This window comes from Rhea pennata, chromosome 13, assembly GCF_028389875.1.
Source record: "Rhea pennata isolate bPtePen1 chromosome 13, bPtePen1.pri, whole genome shotgun sequence".
In the NCBI taxonomy this organism is placed as follows: domain Eukaryota; kingdom Metazoa; phylum Chordata; class Aves; order Rheiformes; family Rheidae; genus Rhea; species Rhea pennata.
Genome location: NC_084675.1, coordinates 13,029,070 through 13,053,304, shown reverse-complemented (window position 1 = coordinate 13,053,304; position 24,235 = coordinate 13,029,070). Strand labels below are relative to the sequence as shown.

General features: G+C 39.8%; 1 protein-coding gene across 1 annotated transcript in view; it reads left to right on the top strand.

The window, feature by feature from the left end:
- The window catches only part of PEPD (peptidase D), a 140,851-nt gene that overhangs the window by 75,464 nt on the left and 41,152 nt on the right, over positions 1 to 24,235 (top strand). The window contains exons 10-11 of the mRNA XM_062586556.1: positions 5,348 to 5,416; positions 12,146 to 12,223. Of these exons, the coding sequence (XP_062442540.1) occupies positions 5,348 to 5,416; positions 12,146 to 12,223 (147 nt within the window). The remainder of the gene's footprint in view (positions 1 to 5,347; positions 5,417 to 12,145; positions 12,224 to 24,235) is intronic.

Below are 24,235 nucleotides of genomic sequence, written 5' to 3'. Positions count from 1 at the left end.
GGAGAATTACATTTATGACAGCCAATCTCACTGATACAGGATTGAGAAATACTGGTTCCTGAACTGCTATTCCCAGCAGGTGTTCTTGAAGTGACTCCAGTATCTGGAAATAACAAACGGTGTTATTCAATGCTTCTGATCCTCCTTCACAGGAAACTTTGAATGATTAGTTGTTGATCCATCCCAAAGTCAGGTGTACCTGAACTCCACAAAGCTTGGCTGCAGTTACTGTCTAAGGTTGTGAGACCGGGTGGAGGGACTGAAACATATTTTGTTCTAGAATACTATTAAGCATTCATCTTTTTTACTGATCAGAATGGAGGTATTTGTTTTCTGCAATTAAATGGGAATTCCAGAGGAGCATGTGCATCCCTGCAGTTCCCAGAGAGTGCATGCTGAACGGAGGAATCGGGTGGGTTCCAGAGGGACCGGTAAGGATCCCTCCCCGTAGGGACAGGTTTCGTGTTCAATTCTTTGGTAAGGACCCCTCTTCCCATAGGGACAGAGTTTCATGTTCAATTTTCAGCATCATGCTACGGCCTTTGGACACCCAGCCGAATCCTTGGCATTTTCCTTTCCATGTTAGGGAATTATTTCTGGTTTTTTTTAATCTGTGCCTTTGATGAGATTTCTGGCCAAGTGCATGAAAAAAAGAGGCAAGAGCAAAGGAAGTTGTTTGGTCTCAATATTGCTAGACTGCTCGCAGGCGGCCTTTTGCCGCCCTGAAGAGGGAGCAGACACCCAGTCTTTTGCATTCATAGCAGAAGCTAGAGTCTGGGGATTTTATGGTGAAGAGAAATACTTTGTGAATGAAGTGTTGTATATATTCTTCTCCCAGGGAATCTGGGAGGGTAATTGCAGGTGCCGCAGAGAACATTGTGACATCCACTCAGTAAATTCAAACAGTAGCAAAAATTAATGAGAGTGTGGGTGCAGTACCTGTTTGCTTTCTGTATCAAGACTTTAATACAGCCTAAAGAATCTCTGTAAAACCAGACCAGTATCGTAGGCAGTGCTGGCTCTTTAGCTAGATAGGCTTTTTCCTTCCTTTTGGAAAAACTGAGATGTTAATTGCAGCAAAAGAAAGTCTTTTTGGCAGTTACAAGAACTGGGCGTAAGTTTTTGATAGAGTCCTTCGTCAGGTATCTTGGCCACTTTCTGTTCCCTCTCTGTTTGTCTTTTTTCCAGACTTACTATGTTTTCTCTTATGATTCATTGCCTGTTTGTAAGACTTAGGCCAAAATACTTTATTGGATTTTTATTTGGAAGTTAAAGCTTTTTGATCTAGAAGTATCTTGGGTTTGGAAGTGAATAGCTGAGAAATACAAAACATGAGATTTTATTCTGGGTATTTGTAGTTGCTCAACAAGAGCCAATGAAAGGAATTCAAATAGAGATTGCTTGTTTACTTCTCTTGGGAAATAAAAATCAAACTCTGCTGAGTGCGCATGAATGTCATACCCTGGTGGAGGACAGGGATCTGAAAATAAGCAAATGGTGTGAGGGGAAGTTATTGCAGACTGCTGCCACCTCTTTATTCCAACACTGAAGGGAGGAACCTGTCCAAATGGAGCCACCTTCCGTGGCTGCGGGTCCGTTCGGGTCGGGGCTCTGCCTGGAGCCGCCAGGATGCCTTCGATGGCACCAGAGACGGGGCTCAAGGCGATCGTAGGACACAGGCAGTAGGAGCATCATGGTAAGAGGGTTTCTCATAGTCTACTGACAGAAAAACACTCCATAGCAGGTTTTACTTTAAAAAGACAGATTGAAGTTGCAGCTTTTCTACCATTTTGAGGCTTTGTTTGGATGTATGTAGTACTCCTTTAAGATCTCAAAAATAGCGATTATATACTTTCATGTTTTTTCTAATGACAAAGAACTTGTCATTTTTGAAAGGTGAGTGTTGTCTTTTAAGTCAGCATTGTTGATAAAGTAGTCAGGACTAGGCAGAGTTGTGGGACTAAAGTTACCTGATGCATCAGAGTTTTTGTGAGGGTGGATTTACCTGAGCATTAGTAAGGGCAAATGTTTGCTCTTTTATAACTTAACAGAAGAAATGGTGAGTTTTTAAAAGATTATTGTTGAACTCTACATATGATCAGTCAATTGTAACACATCTAAAGAAGTTGATGTTTTTAGAGAAAAAACAAAAACAATGTTACTTTTATATTAAAAATTTTTTCTAAATAATAAAAATAACATGCTAACTCAAACAAGCTATATACATTAAAAAGCTAACATTTGACACGGTTGATCTGTAAACACCACTGAGATAGTATGTGAAAGATAAGTAATACATACACCCTCTAGGGAAATACGGCATAAAACATGACAGAAAGCTTTGAAATGCATGTAAGAGGAAAGCAAGAGGTCCTTAACTCTTGTATCTGTGTGGGCTGCATTGAAAATTCACAGCAAATCATCTAGTACCAACATAAAACTACCTAAACATAAATATCATCCAGTCAAAAAGACCAGCCAAGGTTCAAGATGCAGTATTTGCAGTGTAGGAGGTGCTCCAGACTAAATGATACTCTATCCAACTATTTCACACTTCTCACGCTTGTATCACACAGATAAAGCATTTTGTAGTGCATAGACAGAGAAATCCTGGTACAGTAAAAATTTAATGGTAGGATTTGCATTGACTTCAGTGGAATCAGGATCCTAACTGTAAAGTACAAGTGAGTTCTAAAATTCCACATGTGCATTTTTCAGCTTTGAAAAGCTACCATTTACCATCAGAGTGCTATGTGGTATTTCACTTAAGTCTCGCACCTGCGGTATAAGAATGTTAGCTGTCTCTGATAGCAGTGTTGAATTAATTGCCAAATGCATGAACACATTTCTAACCAGCCGTAGCTGAAAAAGTAAATTCAATGATATGAGTAGTTTTACCACTTCCAGTGGAAAACATGTTACTTGGTAAAGTTATGCTATCTCCACTTTAATCACATTAAAAGCACTTCTTACTTGCTCTTAAAAGAAAGTCCATAAATGTCTGATGAAACAATCAAGTTTCCCCTTTCAGAAAACAGGAATGAAATTCAGCCAACAGCTGGATTATATGAAGCATGTCTTAATTTATTTACCACTTTTTATTGCTAATCTGGGAATACAGAGAAAGGTGACTACTATTACTCTGCTGCACAGTTTCATATAAATTTCAACCATGAATATGTGATCAGTTGTCATATGGTAAAATAAACCTTGCCGTCTCTGCATCACTGATGATGGAAGGATGTTTACAACCTTCATTATTTCATTTTTAAAGCTCCTTAGAAGGTTACTGAAAGGTGCTGTGGAGAGGAGATACAAATCGTTTAGTGTAAAGGGTCTATAAAATACAATGAAAGTTACTTCCTAGAGCATGACTATCCATGTTTAACAATATAATACAGTATTGTGCAAAATGCTTGTGCACAGAGTATTGTGGCATATAGCTTGCATGCAGGCAGGCATGTTAGGGAGGAGCAGGTCAGTAACTGTTTCCATCTGGAAAGAACCTTAGGTGAAAAAGCATCTGCATGAGAGCAAAAGGCAGTTTATAAAAGTTTCACTTGCTGAATTTAGTGAGATTTATTATATGCATGCTCCATTTCAGAGTTTCTCCTTAGCATCCGTGTCACTTGACCTACTCTTCACAGTTAGAGGTTTCTAGGGCAATACATAATTAGCATTTCCATCTTGTAAAATAACAGTATTTTGAGCATAAGAAAAATCTTGCAAGATGTGTCTCCTTACAAAGTCGGTCTGTAAATGTAGGCTTTTCTTTTTTCTTATCTGATTAATTTGTATGTTTTGTTTTATTTCTCTTGAAAATACTGTCATTCTGTATAATTTTAAATTTACAAGCATGTAATATCTTTAATATTCTTCAAACAATTTGAACTGTGTTCTGTGGTTTGCTGCTGCAGGACAAAATCACAACAGCTCTATTCTTTGAATAGCACCATTGTCACTCTGTGTTAATGAAATGATTTTAGTATTACAGCAGAGGAGTTTTTCCAATCCTTTCAGTATTAAAGGAAATTGGATTGTAATTAGAGGATATTTCAAAAAGAACAAAAGGGTCCATGATATGTGCTTAGCTCTTAAAGCACCTAATCCTGTATTAATTGTGCTTTGGGCACAGCTGCCCTCATGCGAAGGGGACTTTAACAGTAAAGATAAAAACATTCCATGACTTTCAAGGCCAAACAGCTCCTCCAGCAGGATGGCATCACGACAGTAACGATGGAGAGCACGTGGCTGCTCTCCCTCCTCTTCCCCATCTCTCGGGTGCAGCAGCAAGTACCAGGGTCTTGTAACTCCCTCCACGTGTTGTTGAGGATCCAGCTAATATTATCACGCTGTCTTGCTGTTGGCATTTGATCTTTACTGATTATCTGTGTTTGGGCAAGGGAAGATCGTATAGGTATTTAAGTATTTCAGTGTGAAATTGGGAAGCCTCGTGTCTTCTGTGTGCATATGGTGGTACATGCAGAAAACATGAGCCTGTGCTATTCAGCAGGGACTGTAATGCTAGCAGAGAGCGCCTGCGTTGACACGGTGCAGAGACAAACCGCGCGGTCAGCTGTGGTTCAGGTTTCTCACACAGCCGCGGATGTCTGGTTTAGCCTGCAGTAAAGGCAATCGTAGATGGTTTAAAAAGAGAGAGCTTCTGAAATTTGTCGAGGAAAAGGTTTGCCCAGTTGGAGAGTTCTTCCCTCAGCCCAGCTCACGCTGGCAGCCCTTCAGCCACCCTTCGTTTCAGGACTGGCCGAGCCCAGGCATTTCGGGCGATGCGGCACTGACCGCCTTTGCACCCAGCGTGGAGCTTTCACTGGCAGCAGGTTGGTTAGACTTGGTTTTCGCTGGATCTCCAGGCCATGAGTGGAAGGCAGCAGAGCTGAAAATATGGATCATATATGTGGTTGTGTCCCTGGAATGCCAGCAGGAAGTATTTTTCTCAACTTCACTTAAGATAGTTTAGCCACTGTTTCAGCATTTGATTAACTGTAATCATCGTGTTCGTTCTGTGGGCAGATTAACAATCTTTTGTTGAAAATATTTTGCACTGTTGAAGAAAGCAGTTTGCAGTTACTGAGCTACACTCCAGCACCTCTTCTTAGGTGCAGAGTTCCCTGATGGGCTTCCCAGAGACCACATGATGACCCACAAAGCAGTTGAGCTGTGGCTCTAGGTGAATTTGACTGCTAAACTGAGCACAGAAGGGCAGAGAACTGCATCAGGGAGCCAGAAATTTGCACCAACACAGCTGTACTGAAGCAAGAGATGCTTTCTTTCCCTCCTGTCTTGTGCTAATTTTAAATATATTATTAATTACCAATTTCTTTCTTTGCAGCCTTTTTCAGCACTACTGCTATGCTCGAGGCGGGATGCGCCATACTTCCTACACTTGCATCTGTGGCAGGTAAGCTGAGAGTTTATACCGAACTGTTGCAGATTTTATTGCTTTCCCACTGGATATACATAAAAGTGGTTTTTTAAGGCACATAACGCGTTTGTAAGTGCCAGCAAAGTGAGTTTCAAGCAACTTCCTCTGGAAGAGCGGCAGGAAAGTGGCTAGCGCTGTGTCTTAATGAGAGCTGGGTTACAGACTCTGCTGCACCCAGGAGATGCCACGATGACTGCTGCCATTGCCAAGATCGTGTTTATGCTCACATCTGTGCTGCAATTGGCTTTTTTATTAAACAGTGTTATGAAGAAGGGCTTTAGAGCTATTCTCTGTTGCTCACAAAACACGCTCTTTGAAATACGCCGTATTTCATACCACGCTCAATTCTTTGCCTCTAAGGTTAGGATGTGATTAAACTAATCTTTTTCGAATTCTGGAAATTTTTTTTGCTCCCTCTCTTTGCTTGCTGAGCAGCTGGTGTTGCAACTGTTATATTTTGGAAATTATTACAAAAATTTTTCATGTAGTTGTAGAAATGCACATTTTTAATTTGCAGAACTGCAAGAGAATAATGTCAGATACATGTTGAAGGACAATCATGTACTTTATGCAGAGGTTAGTCTTATTCTTTCAGTGGAATAAATCTAATTGGTGGTATATGACATGTAAATGTGTGTGTGTATATATGCTCAATTTATAGATCTACTAAACTAAATCTAATCATAATCATTTGCTTTACATTGAAGTCAAATAGACTTGGTTTAAAAATATTTTTTAAGATAATGATAATAAAGTTATATTGCTTTGAGGATAATAAGGACAATTAGCATCCCTGCTTCTTCTGCTGTTTATTTAATTGGTTATTTGTAAATGCAATTTCCCAATCTATATGTAAAATTTGAGTAGGATCATGAGCAGTTTTATGGCTGATTGTGCATCTAAATTGTCTAAAAAGTTTCCCATTTTAAGTATCATCATATAATTTGAGAATTAGCATCCCATTGAAATGAGACTTAATCTCTATGGTATTGTTACAGGCTGAGGTGGTAAAATTGGCTGTTTCTATGTACAGTTTTTTGCAGAAATACAGGTTCCACATTTACTTACAATAAATTAGGACCTGTCCTGCAGAATCTGGTTTGGGTGCAGCAGCTAGAGACCGTCAATGTCTTCTCCAAACCTACAGGGACTTCTGCTGTACACATTGTAGCTGCTGTTTGTGACCCTACAGGATCAGACTGAACTCTCCGTATGGCTGAAAGCCCCCAAACTGGCATTACGTGATACAGGAAACCCCAGAAAAGGGAAGCCCCACCAGCAGCTCAGAACTGCGTCAGGACAGGAGTTCACTGGGCATCCTACCCTACCCTACCCTATCCCATCCCATCCCATCCCACCATGCTGGAGGGGCTTAGCAGCCTCTTCTGTGTGCTCGGCAGCCCCACTTTGTCTACTCTCTCTTCTGTGTGGGGCTTCGCATTACTCTGAAGCTGTTGTGCTGGGACTGAGCATTGTATCCTGCCGCTATTGTTAAAAGTAGAGACAAAGCTAATTTAAGGAAAACATCTGTAGGATGCAATACGAAGATCTTTGTCAGTAAATTGCTGTATTCTGATGGATGAAATGAACTGTTTTAAGTTGGGTCAATAAAATGACTGTAAGGAGATCTATCTGATGGGTTCAATTAACATCATAATGAAAAAATAATAAGCATTTTTATTACAATGAAAACCTTATGCTTTGTAAATATTATACTTAGCTGCATTTAAGATTAAAAATAGCTTTTGCAATTAGGTTTTGAATAGTTAAGTATTGCTCTATTCATACTGAGTGTTGTTGTTTTCCTGATATTTAAAACTATGGATTTTTGATAGGATCTTTTTTAGAATACAAGCTAGATAAAAACTTCCATAGGAGAGAATCATGCTTTTAAAATAAAAAAAAAAATTATTCAGATTCTTTTTAAAAATATAGTGATATTGACATACTTCAGTGATTAATTTGCTACAATTTGTTCAGATTATCAAAAATGAAGGATATTAATGCATTGGTGGATTTTTTCCTTCTCAAAATTCTCTTTTTTTCTTGAAGTTGTGACAATGTCTAAAACTGTTTGAATGCTGACATATTATTTGTGGTTTATGAAGCAAATCATAAATCTAGAAATCAAGAGTAATCAATATTATATTTCTATACAGGAATAAATCACTTGGCACGCATGTTGACTGCATGCATTCGTTGCTGTCCCTGTTAAAATCTTCAGGAGATTCTAAATGAATATTCAGTGTGACCAAATATGACTTAATGTATTCACTTGCATTTATTCATTCTCAATAATAACACACAGGTATTAGTGTTTGGGTGGTCACATAATTTGATTAGTCCTGTAGTGAGCAATGCTAGCAAATGCTGTATCAACTTACAAGTGATTTGAACTGCAAACAGGCATCACAAATACAACTAAATGTGAATAACATTATTTAATAAATGTACTTGGATATAATTAGCACTAATCTGCAAGGTGCTGACATCAGAGTAGTGTTCAAATGTTAATGAATTATTCATTCCAGTGTCTTAGTGTACCAAGTAGCTCTTTTTACAAAGAGGCAAACAAAGGTTAAGTCGCTTGGCGATGTTTCTTCGTGACCCTGCCATCTTTGGCTCTCATTCTTGCAGACTAAACTGTGTGTTGGGGACTAAAGCAATCACCTTACAAGAAACACGTTAATTTGTAAATGTGTCAGGTTGTAATTGCTGACCTGCAAAGTCTGTACTCTGAAGTTACAATATTGAGTAATTTGTGTCGTTGGGGTGAAAAAGTAGATGTTGGGGACCATGATAATGAAATTTTGGGAACCTCTTATGGCATATCCTAAATATTACTGGCATACTTTGTTGTCAGTGAACATGACAGTGCAGTTGGTGCCTGTATGGCTGTTATCTGTGTTGTGGTTTCAGTGGAAGGGTCACCCAGCTTTCCCCGGTAGCAAGGCAGAGGGTGAACTCTTGTGATTGGAGGTGGATACGGAATCACCTGCTCCGCAACCACCCCAGGCGCTTGGGGCAGCTGCTGTTTGATACTGCAGCATCTCAGACTTGAGTTGCAATTTTCTTGAGAGATGTCTCAGATGACAGCTCTCACCAGATGATACCAGTGATTAAGAATAACGTAGTCTAGTCTTTATCTGAGTATCATCGTAAAGCTTTTGGGATGAGAATAGAGTAGTTATTAAATCTTTTTCTTTCTTTTCAATGTAACTTTTTAAAATTTCGTTTTCTCTTGGATGAAAAAATAGAGAGAAGGCTGTCAGTGCTTCCTTCTGGATTCATTTTATTATTTAAATCATGATGGAAATAGTTACTGGTTTAGTTCATGGTATCCTAGCTTTTCTTTAGCTGTTTGCAGTGTATAGCTAATAGTTGCACTTTTTCTAATGCTGCTCCTGGAATTAATGCTGTTCTTAAAATATTGCTGATGGTCTTTCTCTTCTTTTTTCTTCTGCTTATTTGCTTTCAGAGTATTTTCTGACGTAAGATATATTTTGGGGCCTTTTATCTTTTCCTAGTATTCTGAATCTTTTCCAACTGTTTGCATTCTCAGTAGTGATAATTTGCAGCTTTTCTGCTGCTTAATGCAATTCTTTAGGTAACAAACATGTCTGGCTCCCATTAGAGGCAAATTATTAGAAGAATAAAAACAGAGGCACGGAAGTCTCGAAGAGAATCTTCCAGTGTGGGTGCCCGAAGGCAGACGTCCAAATCCACACGTGTGGTGGTTTTCAGAAGTGCTAACCTTGAGGAAGTCAGCTCTGCTCCCTGGCTGTGGCCTTCTAATGCAAGACCTTTGCACCATTGCTCCTTGCAACGAAAAGGAGCAGCTCCTATGTGAAGTCTCGTTTGGTTTGCCCATGGCTGGGGGGTTTGTTTAAATTGTTTTGAAGCCACTTTGAAAGTCCAGCTATATTACTATGAACAGTTTCTGGCTGGCAGTAACATTGAGCTTGTGGGTGTGCATCATTTCAGTGAAGCTTCTATAGCTTTGCTTTTAAAGCTTTTTTTTTACCTTTGTCTTGGAGCAGTGCTAAAGTTGCATCTACGAGCAAGGTATGACTTAAACCTCTCAGCAGAAACAGACTGGAGGGGTGTCCATAGTAGTGTTTTAATTCAAATTGATGACGCGTTTCTAAAGTATCCCTTTGGGTCATGCTATGGACTTGCTTCCTTTTGGATGAAAGTAGATGGGAGAGCTCTCAGGAGCAAATGTTCCTGCTGTGCCTCAGCCGCTAGTAGGCATTCAGTCCGTTAGACCTACCGAGGGCCGGTCCAAAGCAAACTGCTCTGCCGCCACCACTGCTCCCAACAGACATAAACCCCTGAAATGCCTGTGGTGTGGGTGTCAGGTCTTCAGCACCCCATGCTTCTCTCTGTGATACAATTCTGTTTATGCTACAAAGCCATAGTTTATTTGGAAAATAGAGCCTCATAATGCCAAGAAAAATTGTTTGCTTCTTAACATTTAAGTAACAGTGATGAAAAACAGATTTTGATGTGTCTTCCGTAACAGTTGGTGCTGAACCTTACAGAAATATTTTGTGAACTAAAAACCTTTACATTAAAATGTTTTAAGGAAGTCCAACATCTTTGGATTTGGAACTCTGTTGTTGAAAACATTTGTGCAGTACTCACATTTGAATATATGACTTATTTATGTGTCTGGTTTGATATGTGACACTGACAGTTCCATATAAGTGAACATATAAGCATATAAGTAAACGAGTTATCTGCAAAGACACAGGAGTGGAGTCAAGCCCTTAAGCTTCATGAAAATTTTTGAAAAGTTGATAATAAATATATTCTTATGCTAATTTGCTTCTCATGCTTTATCTCCATTTTTAGAAAGCGATAAAGAATAGTATCTGCAGCTAAAATCCTGCTGACAAACAGTTGTGCTGCTTGCTTGTCTGCGTGCAAGGATTCAGAGCAACGCGCGGCTGCTGTCGGTGCCTCCTGGCAAGGCAGAGCTGCTGTTCTGCCTCGCAAAGGCTCATCCCTGCTCTTTTGCCTTGGTGTGGCTCAGTATGATGGCGCATGGCATTTTTTCCACTCATTTGTGGATTTTTTTTTTCCCATTAAACAAAAAGCTTATGGGTTCACAGTGCTGGCGGTCCAAAGTAGAGGTAGGAGCTGGCGCTGCTGCTGTCACCCCTGTGTGAAAGGAGGCGGCTGGTGCTGGGAACACGGTTCCTGCTGTACGTGCAGCCTGACACAGAAAGTCTTTAATTCTGATTGTTGTCTGTTGTCTTATATAGCACTTTTCTTCCAATTTCCTTGCCTAGAAAACTGAAATTGTGGCCAGAAGGAACTGTCTCACAAATGCCCAGGAGATGGGACGGGTCAGACTGAAGCTTGCTTGTGTCTTCCTCTTACATGCAAGTGTTGCGGGAGTGTTTTCAATTATCTGCCCAGCAGAGTAGGTTCTCAAATCAGACATCTAGGAAATAAAAAGCAGCCAGCTCATAGCCAATTGTAAAAATGTCGTTAAGTCATTGGATAACGAAACAAATCTATTACAGCCTTAATTTTGTATTTTTTTAAATTCTTGATGTGACAATTTTTTACTTTTGTCCATATAATTAGAAATAATACAGTTCTGTATCAGTACATCATTCCTACGATTGAGACATTGTATCCCACTGCCTTATTACATAGTGATTCTTTTATACATAAAACATGTAGCAATAAAATGTTACTGGTTTGAAATTATTAACAGAATCCAGCCTTTTAGACAGAAAGCCTTCAGAAATTTAAGAAGGTACTTGCTTTCTTCTACCTAATCATTGCTTATGGAATTATTGTATCTGTATGAACAAATGATGAATTAAATACCCAATTGACCACAAGTATTTAATATATCTTGAAGGTAGTCTCTTTGGATACAATGCAGATGTTTTACTGTTTTTCTAATTGCATGTATTAAAAGTCTAGTATGAGAAGAAATATGTCAGGTGGCACATTCGCTTCAGATATGACAAAAGACTCACTGAAACTGAGCTGCTCATCATTTTCAGCTAAAATATTAAGCTGTTCCTCCACTGCAATTGAAGAATCAGATTCGAGCAGAATGACCAACCCAGTTTTGATATAAGATTAGATACAGATCAGCAAGTCAGCTTGAGGGGTCAGAGAGATGTCACAGTATCCCTGTTCCAACATGTGTATTTTTGGATACGGTTTAATTCTTTTAGCCCTTTGAAGAATGAAAGAGAGAGCATTTATCTGAGGGGAATAATAAAAGGAAAATCAGTAGAGCTTGAGATCTTTACCTGTCTTTTAACTGACATTTGATAGAACTAGAGGAATACTAGAAGACAAGAGAGGATGCCAAGACCAAACACAGGTCACTAAACGGATCACAGCGTTTCAGAGGTGTTGAACGAGGGTCCATGTTTCTCCAGAGATGTTTTCCCATTCCTGTGAATCAGTGGTTTAGTCTGAATGGTTTCCAGGAATTGAAATATTTCCTTTATAATGTGAAGATGAGTATATACACACATATATATGTGTGTGTGTATGTATGTATTACAGCTGATTTTGAGGAAGATTCCATGGCAGTTTTCATAGGCTGCAGAATTTGATGTTTAATGTGTACTGGTGGTTATTTCACAAGTTACAATGTTCCTTCTCATCTTGTGTGTTTTAATGTTGCTTCTGTTAATTCTGCTGTGTTTTCTTTTCACCTGTTAGTGGGGAGAACTCCTCTGTTTTACACTATGGGCATGCTGGAGCCCCGAATGATAAGACTATTGAAGATGGAGACTTGTGGTAAGTAAATGATTAGAGTTTGTGTGACATTTTTGTTACATGACTACTACATTTTAGTATTTTAGTATTTTAAACTTAATAAGACAATGGTTGCATAAAGATAGAAGTCTGAATCTTTGAAACAGCATGTAATTTTGGATGCCAAAATTGTTTTCTCCAAAGGTTCTGTATGCCTGTATCTCCAGTTGAAAGGGAAAAAAGAGATTGTTTTCAAACACTGTGTTCAAGGGGCACTTAGAATATAATGTAAGAAATTACTGTATTTTAAATATAAAGGCACTTGCAAAAATTGGGATCCAAGTTTACATTTGAATTTCAGATCCAAACCTCAGCTCTGATAGTTTGGTGGCGGAAGAGGGTTGGTACTTTTTAAAGAATTGTATCAAATTGCAATATAGATGAGATATTCCAAATACCTGTATGTATCCAGTACCCAGGCCTGAAAGTGGATTTTTGAATATGTGAAGAAATCACACCTTCTAGGGCTCCATATTTTGCCAAGGATTTCTGAAAAGATATTTTCCTTTGAGTTTAGCATTGCTGTAACTTATTGCAAATACCATAGATTTTTCTCCATCAGTATTACTTGTCCACAGGCTTTGTGGTGTCATTGCAAATAAAAAACAGTGCAAGTAAAATCACCAAATATATTACTGTAAATTGAAAGAAAAACCTAATTGTGTGGTGTGTAACATAGCAGTATATAGTTTTTATACTTCAGCTCCAAAGACTGATCATTTGTAAAAGAACAGAGCTACTTTCAGATGAGTTAATCACAAACATTCAATGGAGGATATGTATTATTCTTGTAACACTTCAAAAAAGGTGCAGGTGGATATTTTCACTGTAGCACGTAAAGATGTTGAGGAAAGCAAATGAATATTATCATAGATAAGCCTAAAAGCTATTACGGGAAATGAATTTAAGTCTCAGTAGTAAAATAATATGCCTTTTCAGCTAATTTTTGGGGCACATCTGTAGGTATTGCAGAATGAAGTTACCGAATTACAGATAGAACAATTCTTTATAATGGCGTAAAAAATTTGTAAAAGCTTTTTGTACAATAATTTGTATTATCTTTGTCTGTGGTGAATAGGCTATTAAACCCATCAAATACTAATGTTAATTTATTGCAGTGCAATAGCTTTGACTTATGATCATTTTGCTTTAGATTATAGAATGCTATGAGTTCATTTTGGACAGGTCAGACCTACGAACCCAATACTGTATTGGCTGTGGCATTTGATTAAATTTTGTGAAAAGACAGGGTGTAGCCTACAGGAAATCAAAGGGTATTATTTACTGAGAGAAGATATATGCACAATGTGTTATGACATTATGTATTTAAATTAAGGCCTTTAAAGAGGGACGAGAGAAAATAGAATCCTTTTACTTATAATCTTATAATGATACTTATAACCAGTGGACAGCTGGAAGTCCTTCCTAAACCTTGGGAACACACACCAAGACTACTTCACAGTCTTAAGTTTCTGCTGTATTGGCACTTCTTTTTTTCTTTTTTTTGAGCTTGGATTTATTAGCCTCAGAGCTCTGACTGGCAGAAAAGCATAATCTACTAAATACACTGGTAACTTAAGCATTTCAAAAATAGTTTCACAGTGAGTTGCAGCAAGCATCCTTTATAGTTGTCTCAACAAGGTGCAGAAGGATAACTTGGACTGTGAAATATCCTCTTGCTGAAATGATGCAGCAGTCTGCCTTAATTAGATGAAGCTGGTCAAGGGTAGAGTGGCTCTGGCAAATAAGCGCTCAGATCAGTTTGCCCTAACCTGCTCTTCCTAGCGCAGGGGCAGGATAACCTGTTCAGCTCGGTGGCGCTTGCTGGGTGCCAGATCAGTCGCCGTTCAGAGAGCTGCGAGAGAGCTGGCCAGCCCCAGCGCTCTTGTCCCAAAGCCTTGCTCTGCTAAAGCCCCTGGTTGCTTGGGGATCCACCAGCTAAAAACAGCCTCGGGGGAGTTGGGTTCCCTGCGCAGCTTCCGCTTGCAGGAGCCTTCGCCAGGGGCACGAGTCTGCCCTTGCCTCTTGCACTGGCTGGTCCTCACTGCACGCTCACGCTTTGTTCCACACCGTTTTGTGTGTGTGTTTTTGCAAAATAGAGGGGTCAAGAAGTTATAAGAAAGTGTAACTTCATTTGTGTAGCAACAGCTTAAAAATATACTACTTTTCAAACTTAAAAAAGCAGTGTTCTGAAAACAATCTTGAGCTGACTTGCTGTAGCAGAATACAGATTATCACGAGGAGCTTCCTAGGTGATTTTGCTGTGGTTTTTTCAGATTTCTAATTTGGGTGTGGTGTGTATATATACATACAGAACACGTTTGTTAAAATGAGCAGGAACATAATCTGTATGTATGTATTGGAGCTCATATATCTGACTCTCCATGAAACTTTTTAATAGCTACTGAGAGCCCTCTGTTGGGTAATCATAGGAAGCCCTGAACATAAGAAAAAATGACTTTCCTTTTGGTGAAAAAAGAGATAGAAGTCTTTAAAGAGTTACTTCTGATTCTGCCGTTATTCTGGTATAAATTTAATTTAACAAGTCATATACTAGTACCTAATAGAATCAGAGGATAGGGTACTTGGTATGATTTTTATTAAATTATTCAGTAGAATTTCATGTCTTTTTCTATAGATTATTTTGTTGATATGAGTAAGATTCAAGAGTTCTACAGAAATGTGCTGTTCAGTTCTGTTACGTATTAAACAGGGCACTGCAATAAGTGCCAGTAAATAAATCAACAAGCATCAGAACATTAGAAAAAAAAATTTGGAGGACTCATGCTTTGCTTGTTTGAAACAATCAAGTGCATGTTATATTTACTCTTTGAAGAGTGTTTTTTATAAGGATTGGATGGCATCAACAGGAAATTCTAGGCAAAAATTCATGTGCTATTGTATTTTTGCTTTTTTTGAGACTGTTACTCTAACCTGTGGCTCATTTAGAACAGCCTGATTTTATGACTTATGACATTTTTGAAAACTAATTTACATTAAATGGGTATATTGCTTCTGTAAGAAACCCAGTATGGCATTAAATCTCTGGTATTTCCTCATAAACCACATTTTTATGGGTACAGGTTCTGTGCTAAAAAATCTCAGTGCAACACAAGGACTCTAGAAATTTTTTGATATTTCTTGCTAGTATGAATTGTCCTGCTAAGCAGGATTGTCACTCTAAATTTAATAAATATTTAGAACAAAATAGTGAATTAACACAGAGCTTTATGATTGACCTGAGCAAAAACCAGTATTTTTAAAGGGAAGTTTAGATACTTAAGGTATGTGCCAAGCACTTAACTGATGCTAATATTAAATGTAAATATTGCAATTACAGCAAAATTAGTTATATAAAAATTCATGTACTGTAACATCTGTGTGATGAGCATGTAAATCAGTATGGACAATATGGTCTAAAAGAAATTCCTTTTCTAAGGAAGCATCTACTGCTCCATGGCAGCTGGATCGGTAGGCTCACCACCCTTGGGAAGCATGACTCTGCATGCTCTGCATTTGGCATTACCTTTAAATAAAATCTTCTACTCAAAATGTTACAGATCATTTTTACAAATACAGCCTACAATGAGGAGCACGTAAAGCCTAGCTAAGCTGCAAATACTGACTTTCTTTGGTCATCTTAAACTCACGGCAGCTTGGCTAGAACCTGAGTTTGAGCCTGAGGTTCACCACGTTATTCCCAGGTATTCAGCGTGTGTTTTGTGCCAAGGTGGCCGCTGTTTCTGCAGCGAGGCTGTCCCTGCGTTACGCCCTTTGGAAAGGGGAGTCATAGGCAAAAGGGCTCGTCGGGGTTTGTAACCCCCTGCCGGAAGGTAACCCTGTCCCGTTCGCCGGGGCTTTTTGGAGCTCCTCCACCTCCCAACTCAGTTTGGGTAACCAAACATATTTCAAAGCTAAATGAGAAGTAGAAAGAAATGAAAAGTTATTCCTCAGGAGGGAAAAAAACCAAAAGAGGAAGCACAGACTTGCCTCCCCCCTCTGATGGCTAGGACACGCAGGGCTTTGGGGGAGCAGACGGCATATCCTGCGTTGTCAGTTCTTCTTGGGCAAGTTTTCTGTGATCTCCCCTTCGGCAGCAATCCTGATTTTGTTCAAACTGGAGAAAGAGATCGATTAGATGGTAAAAAGCCCGTAAGGGATACAGCAAACTCTGGACTCAGCTCTCCTCAGAGCGACCTTTGAGTTTGGCTAGACCCTGGGAAGCGTCTGCTGAGGGAAGCTCGATCAGACCTGTGTATTTCTGGTCCCAGAACAGCAGCATCTGCCTTCCAAACACCTGTTTTTCTCAAAAATGAAGCAAACAAATCATTCTCCCACCCAGGGCTGCCAGGCACCGCCGGGAGCCCCCGAGGGCTCTGGGGAGAAGCGTGAACCAGCCAGCAGGGGCCGAAGGTGCCGCGGTGGGCGAGGGAGGAGGCTCCCTCTCCACGTGTTTGGTTCAGTGCTTACTTCGAAGGCACCGTGAGAGGTGCTGAGCCTGAAATGTGCACCTCACGCTGATTTTGAGGAGGTATTCGGGAAAACGGTGGTTTATTGCGTTCGCCGTGCCGCCCGGCAGTTTGCAGGGCCTGCCGGGGCCGCCGAGCGCCCTCGCGGCGGCGCTGAGGGCGCCCGCGGCGATCGGGTTATTGCAGTTAACCTGCGGGGCTCCTGCGACGTCTGACAGATCGGAAGCAGTTTTACGGTCTTAAAATAAAGATTGATTCTTTGTGATGAAGCTCACGCTTAAATAATAGAAATGTGAGAAAATAAACCCGACCCCAAATGTCACTGAAATAGATACGGCTGTTACCGTCGGATCGCGCTCGGCCTGCGCGAGCTGCAGGTCTCCGTCTTTTCATGGCTTCTGGTCTGTGTGTCTCGGAGAAAATCCAGCACCAAGGAAGCCAGCGTTCCCTGGCAGGGTTGCTGACCTTTAAGCACTTGATAATGTTTCTTAGGGTTAGTTGGTCCATTCCAGGTTTGCAAAATGTTAAAGTATTACTAAAAGTAATTATATAGTCCGCTCTAGCTATTTGGTAACTTTAACGTTTTGAAACGCTGTCGTAAGTCAGGAGGTGGTCGAAGCCCTCGGCGGTGAGCGGTGCCGCGCCGGAGCCGCGTGCGCCTTCGCGAGCGGCCCGGGGCTGGAGCGCGCCGTGTCGCCGGCCGCAGCAGAGCCCCTGCACGGGCGCCGGTCCCCCTGGAGCCGCTCCAGCGGTGTAATTTGTTATGCGGGCTCGGGTGAAAGCATAAATAACGGGAGCACTGCCTCAACTGCTTATGAAGTGCAGCAGACCTCAGAGAGAGATACCATTAACCTTGTATTCACTATAAATGATAGTGGGCCTATCATTTATAAAATAAAATTAACTTTGCAAGTTTTAGGTGGAAGCAGGTTGGATCTTCGGGTGAAGTCTTTCATTTTATTTGACTGTTTCTTTTAACACTTTCAGTCTTTAGCGTACAGATTCTAGTGAAAGGGTTTGAAAGCATGCAGTATCATTGCGAGGGCAGGAGCTTTCCTGCCACGGTGCTTTGCTGCTATTTCTCTGCCCTGCTGGTGATGTCAGGAAAACAAGTTTTGCTTCCAAATAACTTCATTGCATTCAGATACCGGAATTTAAGCACTAGAGAAATATTATCAGTGCCACAAAATCAAACGCATCCTATCTTAAAAGTATAATCTTAGCATAATGCATCTATTTTAAATGTTTTAAATCTGGCCTGGCTGTATTAAAAGGTGACTGTTATTTGCTTAGTCAAATTGCAATCAATAGAGTTGGGGATGTAGAAAACAATCTGCTGTTGCAAAAAGACTTTATGGGAAAAATTCAACTCTTGATGAATGATTCCCCCCCCCCCCCCGGTAATATTCTAATGCCAATTTAAGGCATCAGAATAAGGCATCATGTTAATAGTACACCAAGAGGCACTAAAATAAATGTCCTCTGGAAGGAGATGATGGTCGTCCCACATTTTGATATTGGCCGAGTTGTGCTTGCAAAAGGCAAGGTGCTTTAGAGGCAAAGCATCCATCCATCCAAGAGCATCGTCCATACGTACATAAGGGGCGTTCCACTTGTGCTAAAATGGGGTTTCCTTCCTTCTGCATGGCACCTGCGTGTGCCTTTTAAGAGTTTTTTTTTTTTTTCCTATAACTTTTGGTGCTCTCATAAGATCCTATTTTAACTCTTAGGGCTCCTCCTCCTGTCATTTCGATCATGGGGAATTTTTCTTGAGTGCAAGAATAGGAATATGAGAAAGGTTGTTCTGGATGAAGCAGAGAGGAAAGATGCTAAGTTTTCATGCCTCTTTATTTTGTAATTTCTCAAAAGATGAAGGAGAATTTTCACGCTTCCTGGAGTTGTTGGTCAGTTCAAGGCATGTGAAGCATATTGCAACAGGAAGTTACTTGTTGTAAGAACTAGTTAAATCTCATTGTTCATTTTTCTTCATAAAGGCTAAGCCATCTAACTGGTAAAAATATGTTACTTTACTATTTTTTTTTGATCTGAAAGAATAGTATAGGGTTTTCTAGTATCGAAAGAATTGCCATGTTCATACAAGCTATGCACATGTACCTAATATATGAGCACAATATGCATATGCAGTATACGTATTGCATTGAAACTAGAAGCATATTTTTATTGATTTTATACAGTATTATTTGTAGAAAAATTCACTATTCTCTTTTTTGCAGGAATGAGGAGTAAATATATAGCATAAAAGGACTTTTCATGAATATTGAAGAGCTATCATTTAAGTAAAATATTTAAAAGATTTTCAAATAGTCAACTAAAATACTTAGAGGAGCTTGAAAAAAAGACTACTACAAAATCAGATAGAAGTTTGCTATGTCTCTTTTCAAAGTCTTTTTGCAAAAATTCTTTTTTTCTTTTAACCCAGCGTTTGTGGTACTAATGCCAACCTACTGACATTAGTAAAAGCTACCTCTGTCCAGATGGGGGCAATGTTGCATTTAAAAAGCAAGAACTGACCAGTCTGTTTGCATCAGGTAATAGAATTCCTCCCTTTTCCACTCCAACTATTTCATTACTATTAAAACAATTTATCCTACGGAACCAAATATTGTATTTATCACTTCTTGAAAGCACTGCTTTTAAGATCCCAGGATATTAATGTGTCAGATGTAAATGCTCAACTATTTTATGTGGGTGAGACATATTTTCATTTTGCCTTGCGTATTTTTTATACATTTTGAAGTTTGCTATAATAATATGCAAAAAATGTGGTTTTCTTTAACCTTTCAGTCTATGGTTTTGAAACAACTTGTTGTTAGTTATGGTTTTGTTTCTAATAATAATGTGAAGAAATACATTGCTACTACTTACTGGTTGATTGCAAAATCATATGGCTATCCATTTCTGAAATAATTCCTTTGGCTTGATTCCTCTAGTTTGATTAATGGCACACGTTTACCATTCTAAGCAAGTGTAGATATTTTTTCTTTGCCTGTAGACTATATAAACTTGATGCCGATCTAGAACATTTCAATTTGATTAAAAATAGGAAAATATATTTGCTAGAATTTTTATGGTAATAATTTTTCTCTGATTGAATGTGTTCTATTTTTACTGCGAAATCCAGACTATGAGGTTGTGTACTCTTAGAAATGTATAAGCTTTTTAACCAAAGCTGAGGTTGCTAAGTAATAGTGTGCATTTGCTGTAATGAATTTTAGTTTTTGTTTAAGTGTTTCATTATGGTCTGCCTCTTAATTTGACACTTTCTGTACATTATAGTGTATGTGTAATTTCTTTTTAATTGTAGCCTGTAAATGAGTTTTATCTTTAATATTTTTACATCAGTGTTTCCAGTATAATCTGAAAAGAACTGAGAGTGTAAAGCTGCTTTGCCTGCTGTTAAACTCATTTCAGTAGGGTGTTTTTCTCTCTAGATAAAATGAGCAGGAGAAAACCTAGTGTTTTATAATAGCAATTGATTATTATTGATCACTTGCAAATGCTTTGTAGTGAAACAGAGTATTTGTGGTGGTCCTCGTTAATACATGAATATGTAAAAGACTTAGAAATATTCTGACAGATGCTGCTTGTGTTGGATGGCTTCCAGTGGCGAAGCCTTTCTCTCTGCTTGTGGCGTGAGGAGCTCGACTGTGTGGGTCAAAGCACAGTTTGGGAGGCAGCCTGCCTGGCTCTTGCTGATGTGCGGCTGGAAGGGAAGGTGTGATCAGTCTCCTGCGCATTCTTTGCATATCCCACATGAACCGGGTATAATCCCTCGTATCTGCAGTCAGGGCAGCATTGGGATGTCTCCCACATTTGTTCGCAGAACCACGCATTACCGAAATGACGGAAAGCAGGGCCTCAGGAGGAGCCTCCTAATATTTCTTGTCAGTGAATGCTGTTCCGTATTTACACTGAGCCTATTTAGGTCTTTAAAGCGATGATTTTTCTCATTTCTTATTTCTCCCTGACAAAACAGCATGCTGTAGGGGGTGATCAATCTCCTCTTCTGAAGCACCAGCTGGTACCTTCATTACTGTGCACTTCACTTGAACATTTGGCCCTATACGTGGAAAGGTTAGCAGCTTCTTTTGCATTCAGTTGTTGTCTTCGGTAGAATATTCTGAAACCTCTGCCTGATGGATTCCTTGGAAAACTGATAATTTAGGGGCTTTCTTGAAGCCAGCAAACAATTACAAGGTGGCTAAAAAATTACATGAACTGTTGGACGCAGGCCCAACTTTTGTCATGAGAGAAGATGCAAGAGTTAACCTATTTCTTACATGCGCGCGCGCACACACACACACACACACACACACACACACACACCACACACACAAGACAGCTTGACAGTATTTACAGGAAGAATCAATAAGTAAAGGTCTGACTCTTCACCTACTCTTGTAATCTCCAGGGGTTGTTTATCCGGCCTGGGGAACACAGGTCAAAGTGTCCAAAAGCGGTTGCTGAAAGTTACAGCTCCTAAGTCCAAATGTTAGTGCTTAAGAATAGGGTCTGAAATAGAAGTATCAAACTTCTACAGTTCAACACATATAGGTGCCTTCTACTTCTCATTAGGCATCTAGAAATTGACTGTTTAGTTAACCACAAAACTGTAGAAACTTGGAAATGTAACTGTATTGTTTTTATCCTCTGCTGGTACCTTGCATTCTGGTGAGAAGCTGATGAGGTTTGCTTTCCTCAGTTTGAGCAGTGTTTAGCTGCCAATACAGGTTTCTCCTTGCAGACTTCTCCCCATCCCTGCAACTCTGACATCCTTGCTCCTTTTTGGAGCAAGTCAGCTGGAACAGCGAATACCGCAGATAAGGCCTTTTCAGTATCAAGGCTCAGACCAAAATGAAGCTGGCCAAAATGTTGGGTTTGCAGCCATCTGTATTAGGTTGACTTTTCAGCAAAGAATTGTCTCTGCTAAAGAGAGTACTGTTGCTTATTAAACCATGCGAATTAAAAATCGATAATAATTAGGATAATAAAACTAGGGAAAAAATCATCTGTTCAGCAAAAAGACTAGTAAAACAGGTAATCTTTTTGTCAGAACTTCAAATGAGATGTTTCCTGATCTTTGGCATATCGCCCACATGGGCCTAGCCAAGGTGTTAAGTAGGCCGTACTGACGTTTTGCCTTCCGCATCTTATAAAACATTCATTACTGCCTCAGTCCTCCTTCTAACCTAGCAACACTAATATAGTGTTTCCAATTCTTTATTTGTATACAGCACTTCTGTATTAGAGACGCTCTCCTGCTTTTGGATATGGCACTCAGAGGAGAATTTAGTTCTGAACAAGCTAATCAAGATTTTTTTTGGCTCTTTGCTCTGGCAAACTCTACATTTTTAATAAGGCACTGACGCAAACTGCATAGGAGCAGAGGAGGGGTGATACTTAATCTTTGATTTATTTAATGCAAAAATATAACACTGTTTTCTAAGCTTTCTTCAACAGATAAATATTGTAAGCAAGGGATTCCTTCTTAACATATGTATGAAAAGAATCAGAAATAGCACATAAAAGTCCTACTAGAGCGAGTGGTTTTTACTGAACCACCTCTGAGCATCCAGCTTATGCTGGTGAATTGAGTGAAACTCGGATTTCATATTCCACGAGATAGATAAATCTGAAGTTCTTCAAGTTACTGTGAGAGAGGACAAACCCTCATTTTGTTGGTTTAGGAAACCATTTTTCCTCTGCACCACATATGGAGGAGATGATGAGAACGGCACACCTTCCCAAGTGACTGAAGGGCATACCAGGGCACACCCATTTATTCCTGCAAATCTCCCAGCGTCAAGCTGCTGCACTGCTCCTGTGAGCCACAGTTTCTCTGTTCCCCACACAGATGTGTGAGGAAAGCCTGGTCCATGCAGTGCAGGAACACCTACAGGAGTGGTGATTTTTTGGTAATCCAGGCACCTCAAACCTCTGTATGTAACAGTCCCTGAAGGATTCTGCAACTGGCATTCTGGAAGCGTGGGTTTATAATCTTTTCTCCTTCAGAATTCAATACAGACAATTTTTTGACCCTTTCCCTATCTAGGCCAAATTTACTGGCATACCTGGTCATTCTTTGTCAGAGAAAGTTGAGACAAGCTTCCTATTATTTGTAATTGCCTGGAAGAGCCTTTATTGAGAGATCTTATAAAAGAAACAAACACCAGAAGGTCATGGAAAAGGTAGACGAGAAGAAAAGTGGCAACTGAGGACAAGCAGAAAAAATATGGGGCCATATGGATATGTAACTCATAGCTTGATATGTGTGATAAAGAATAGTCATGTATGCATTTTGTGTGTGTGTAATGTGTTCACAGAATTACGGAATAGTTGAGGTTGGAAGGCACGTCTGGAGATACCTGATCCAACCCCTTTGCTCAAGCAGGGTCACCTGGAGCATGTTGCTCAGGGCTCCAGGTGACTTTTGAATATCTTCAGGGATGGAGACTCCACAACCCCTTGTGGCAACCTGTTCCAGTGCTCAGTCCTCACAGTAAAAAAGTTTTTTTCTTATATTCAGCATTACTTCTGTGAGCTAGATGATCTTCTTTTGAAGAAGAGACTTAAGTGAAAAGACTGATATTTTCTTGTGAATCCCAAGATCTGCACTTCCTACATAGCAAGCATTCTCTAACATTTCTTTGAGGCAGTCCTGAACTCCAAGGGTGTGGATAACAAAACGCCAGCCTTAAGACCGACAGGCTAAGCCTGACATTGTGGTGGAGTGAGTGTAAGCTCTCTGCCTGGCAAATGGGATCTGGTCAGAGCAAAGCACCTCCTCTAAAAAATCGTACTGGGCCTAACTCTGTGTTGTGCTTATTCTCTGTTGGGGTTCGGGATGTTATCTTACTTGGTATTGCTTTTTCAGTTGGTAACTCTTAGCTAGTTGGAGTGCCAGCAGATGAAAATGTGTGCATCACTTAACTCTCCATTTTCTGACTTCGGGTATCACTTACTGTAATTCGTTCTTATGGTTTGCTGTTAAGCTGCTCTATTTCCAAATCACTGACCATTTCTAAAGATGTGTCTGATAGAAATACTGATTCCTATTTCCCTTCAGCTGAAACTGTCTTAGATATATTGAACCAAACTGATAGTGAGATTTTGTTAGCATGTGAGTACTTGAACTGCTGCGTGCAGTCTAAGGAACAAAGCTCTCCCTATGGGAAAGGGGAGCAGATTTCCACAGCATCAGATCTCTGGGGCTGACTTGCTCTTGATGCAATAAGAGGAGCGAAAACCTGTGTATACATTTATTCCTGTTTTTCTGGGATTCAGTGGCACCAGTGCATCTCCTGATGCATCTTTGTGGATGCTCAGAAGTATATTGGTTGATAATGGCTGGAAATCCTAAAACCTCAGTAAACGTCTAGCTGAGTAAAGTGCACCAGTATTCGTACCTGTTTACCTTTAACCCGAAGTACTAGGAGGGCATAGTAAGATATGGAGATAGCTATTTGGTAATTGCTGGTCTTGCAAAGCTGCGCGGAGGAAGGGA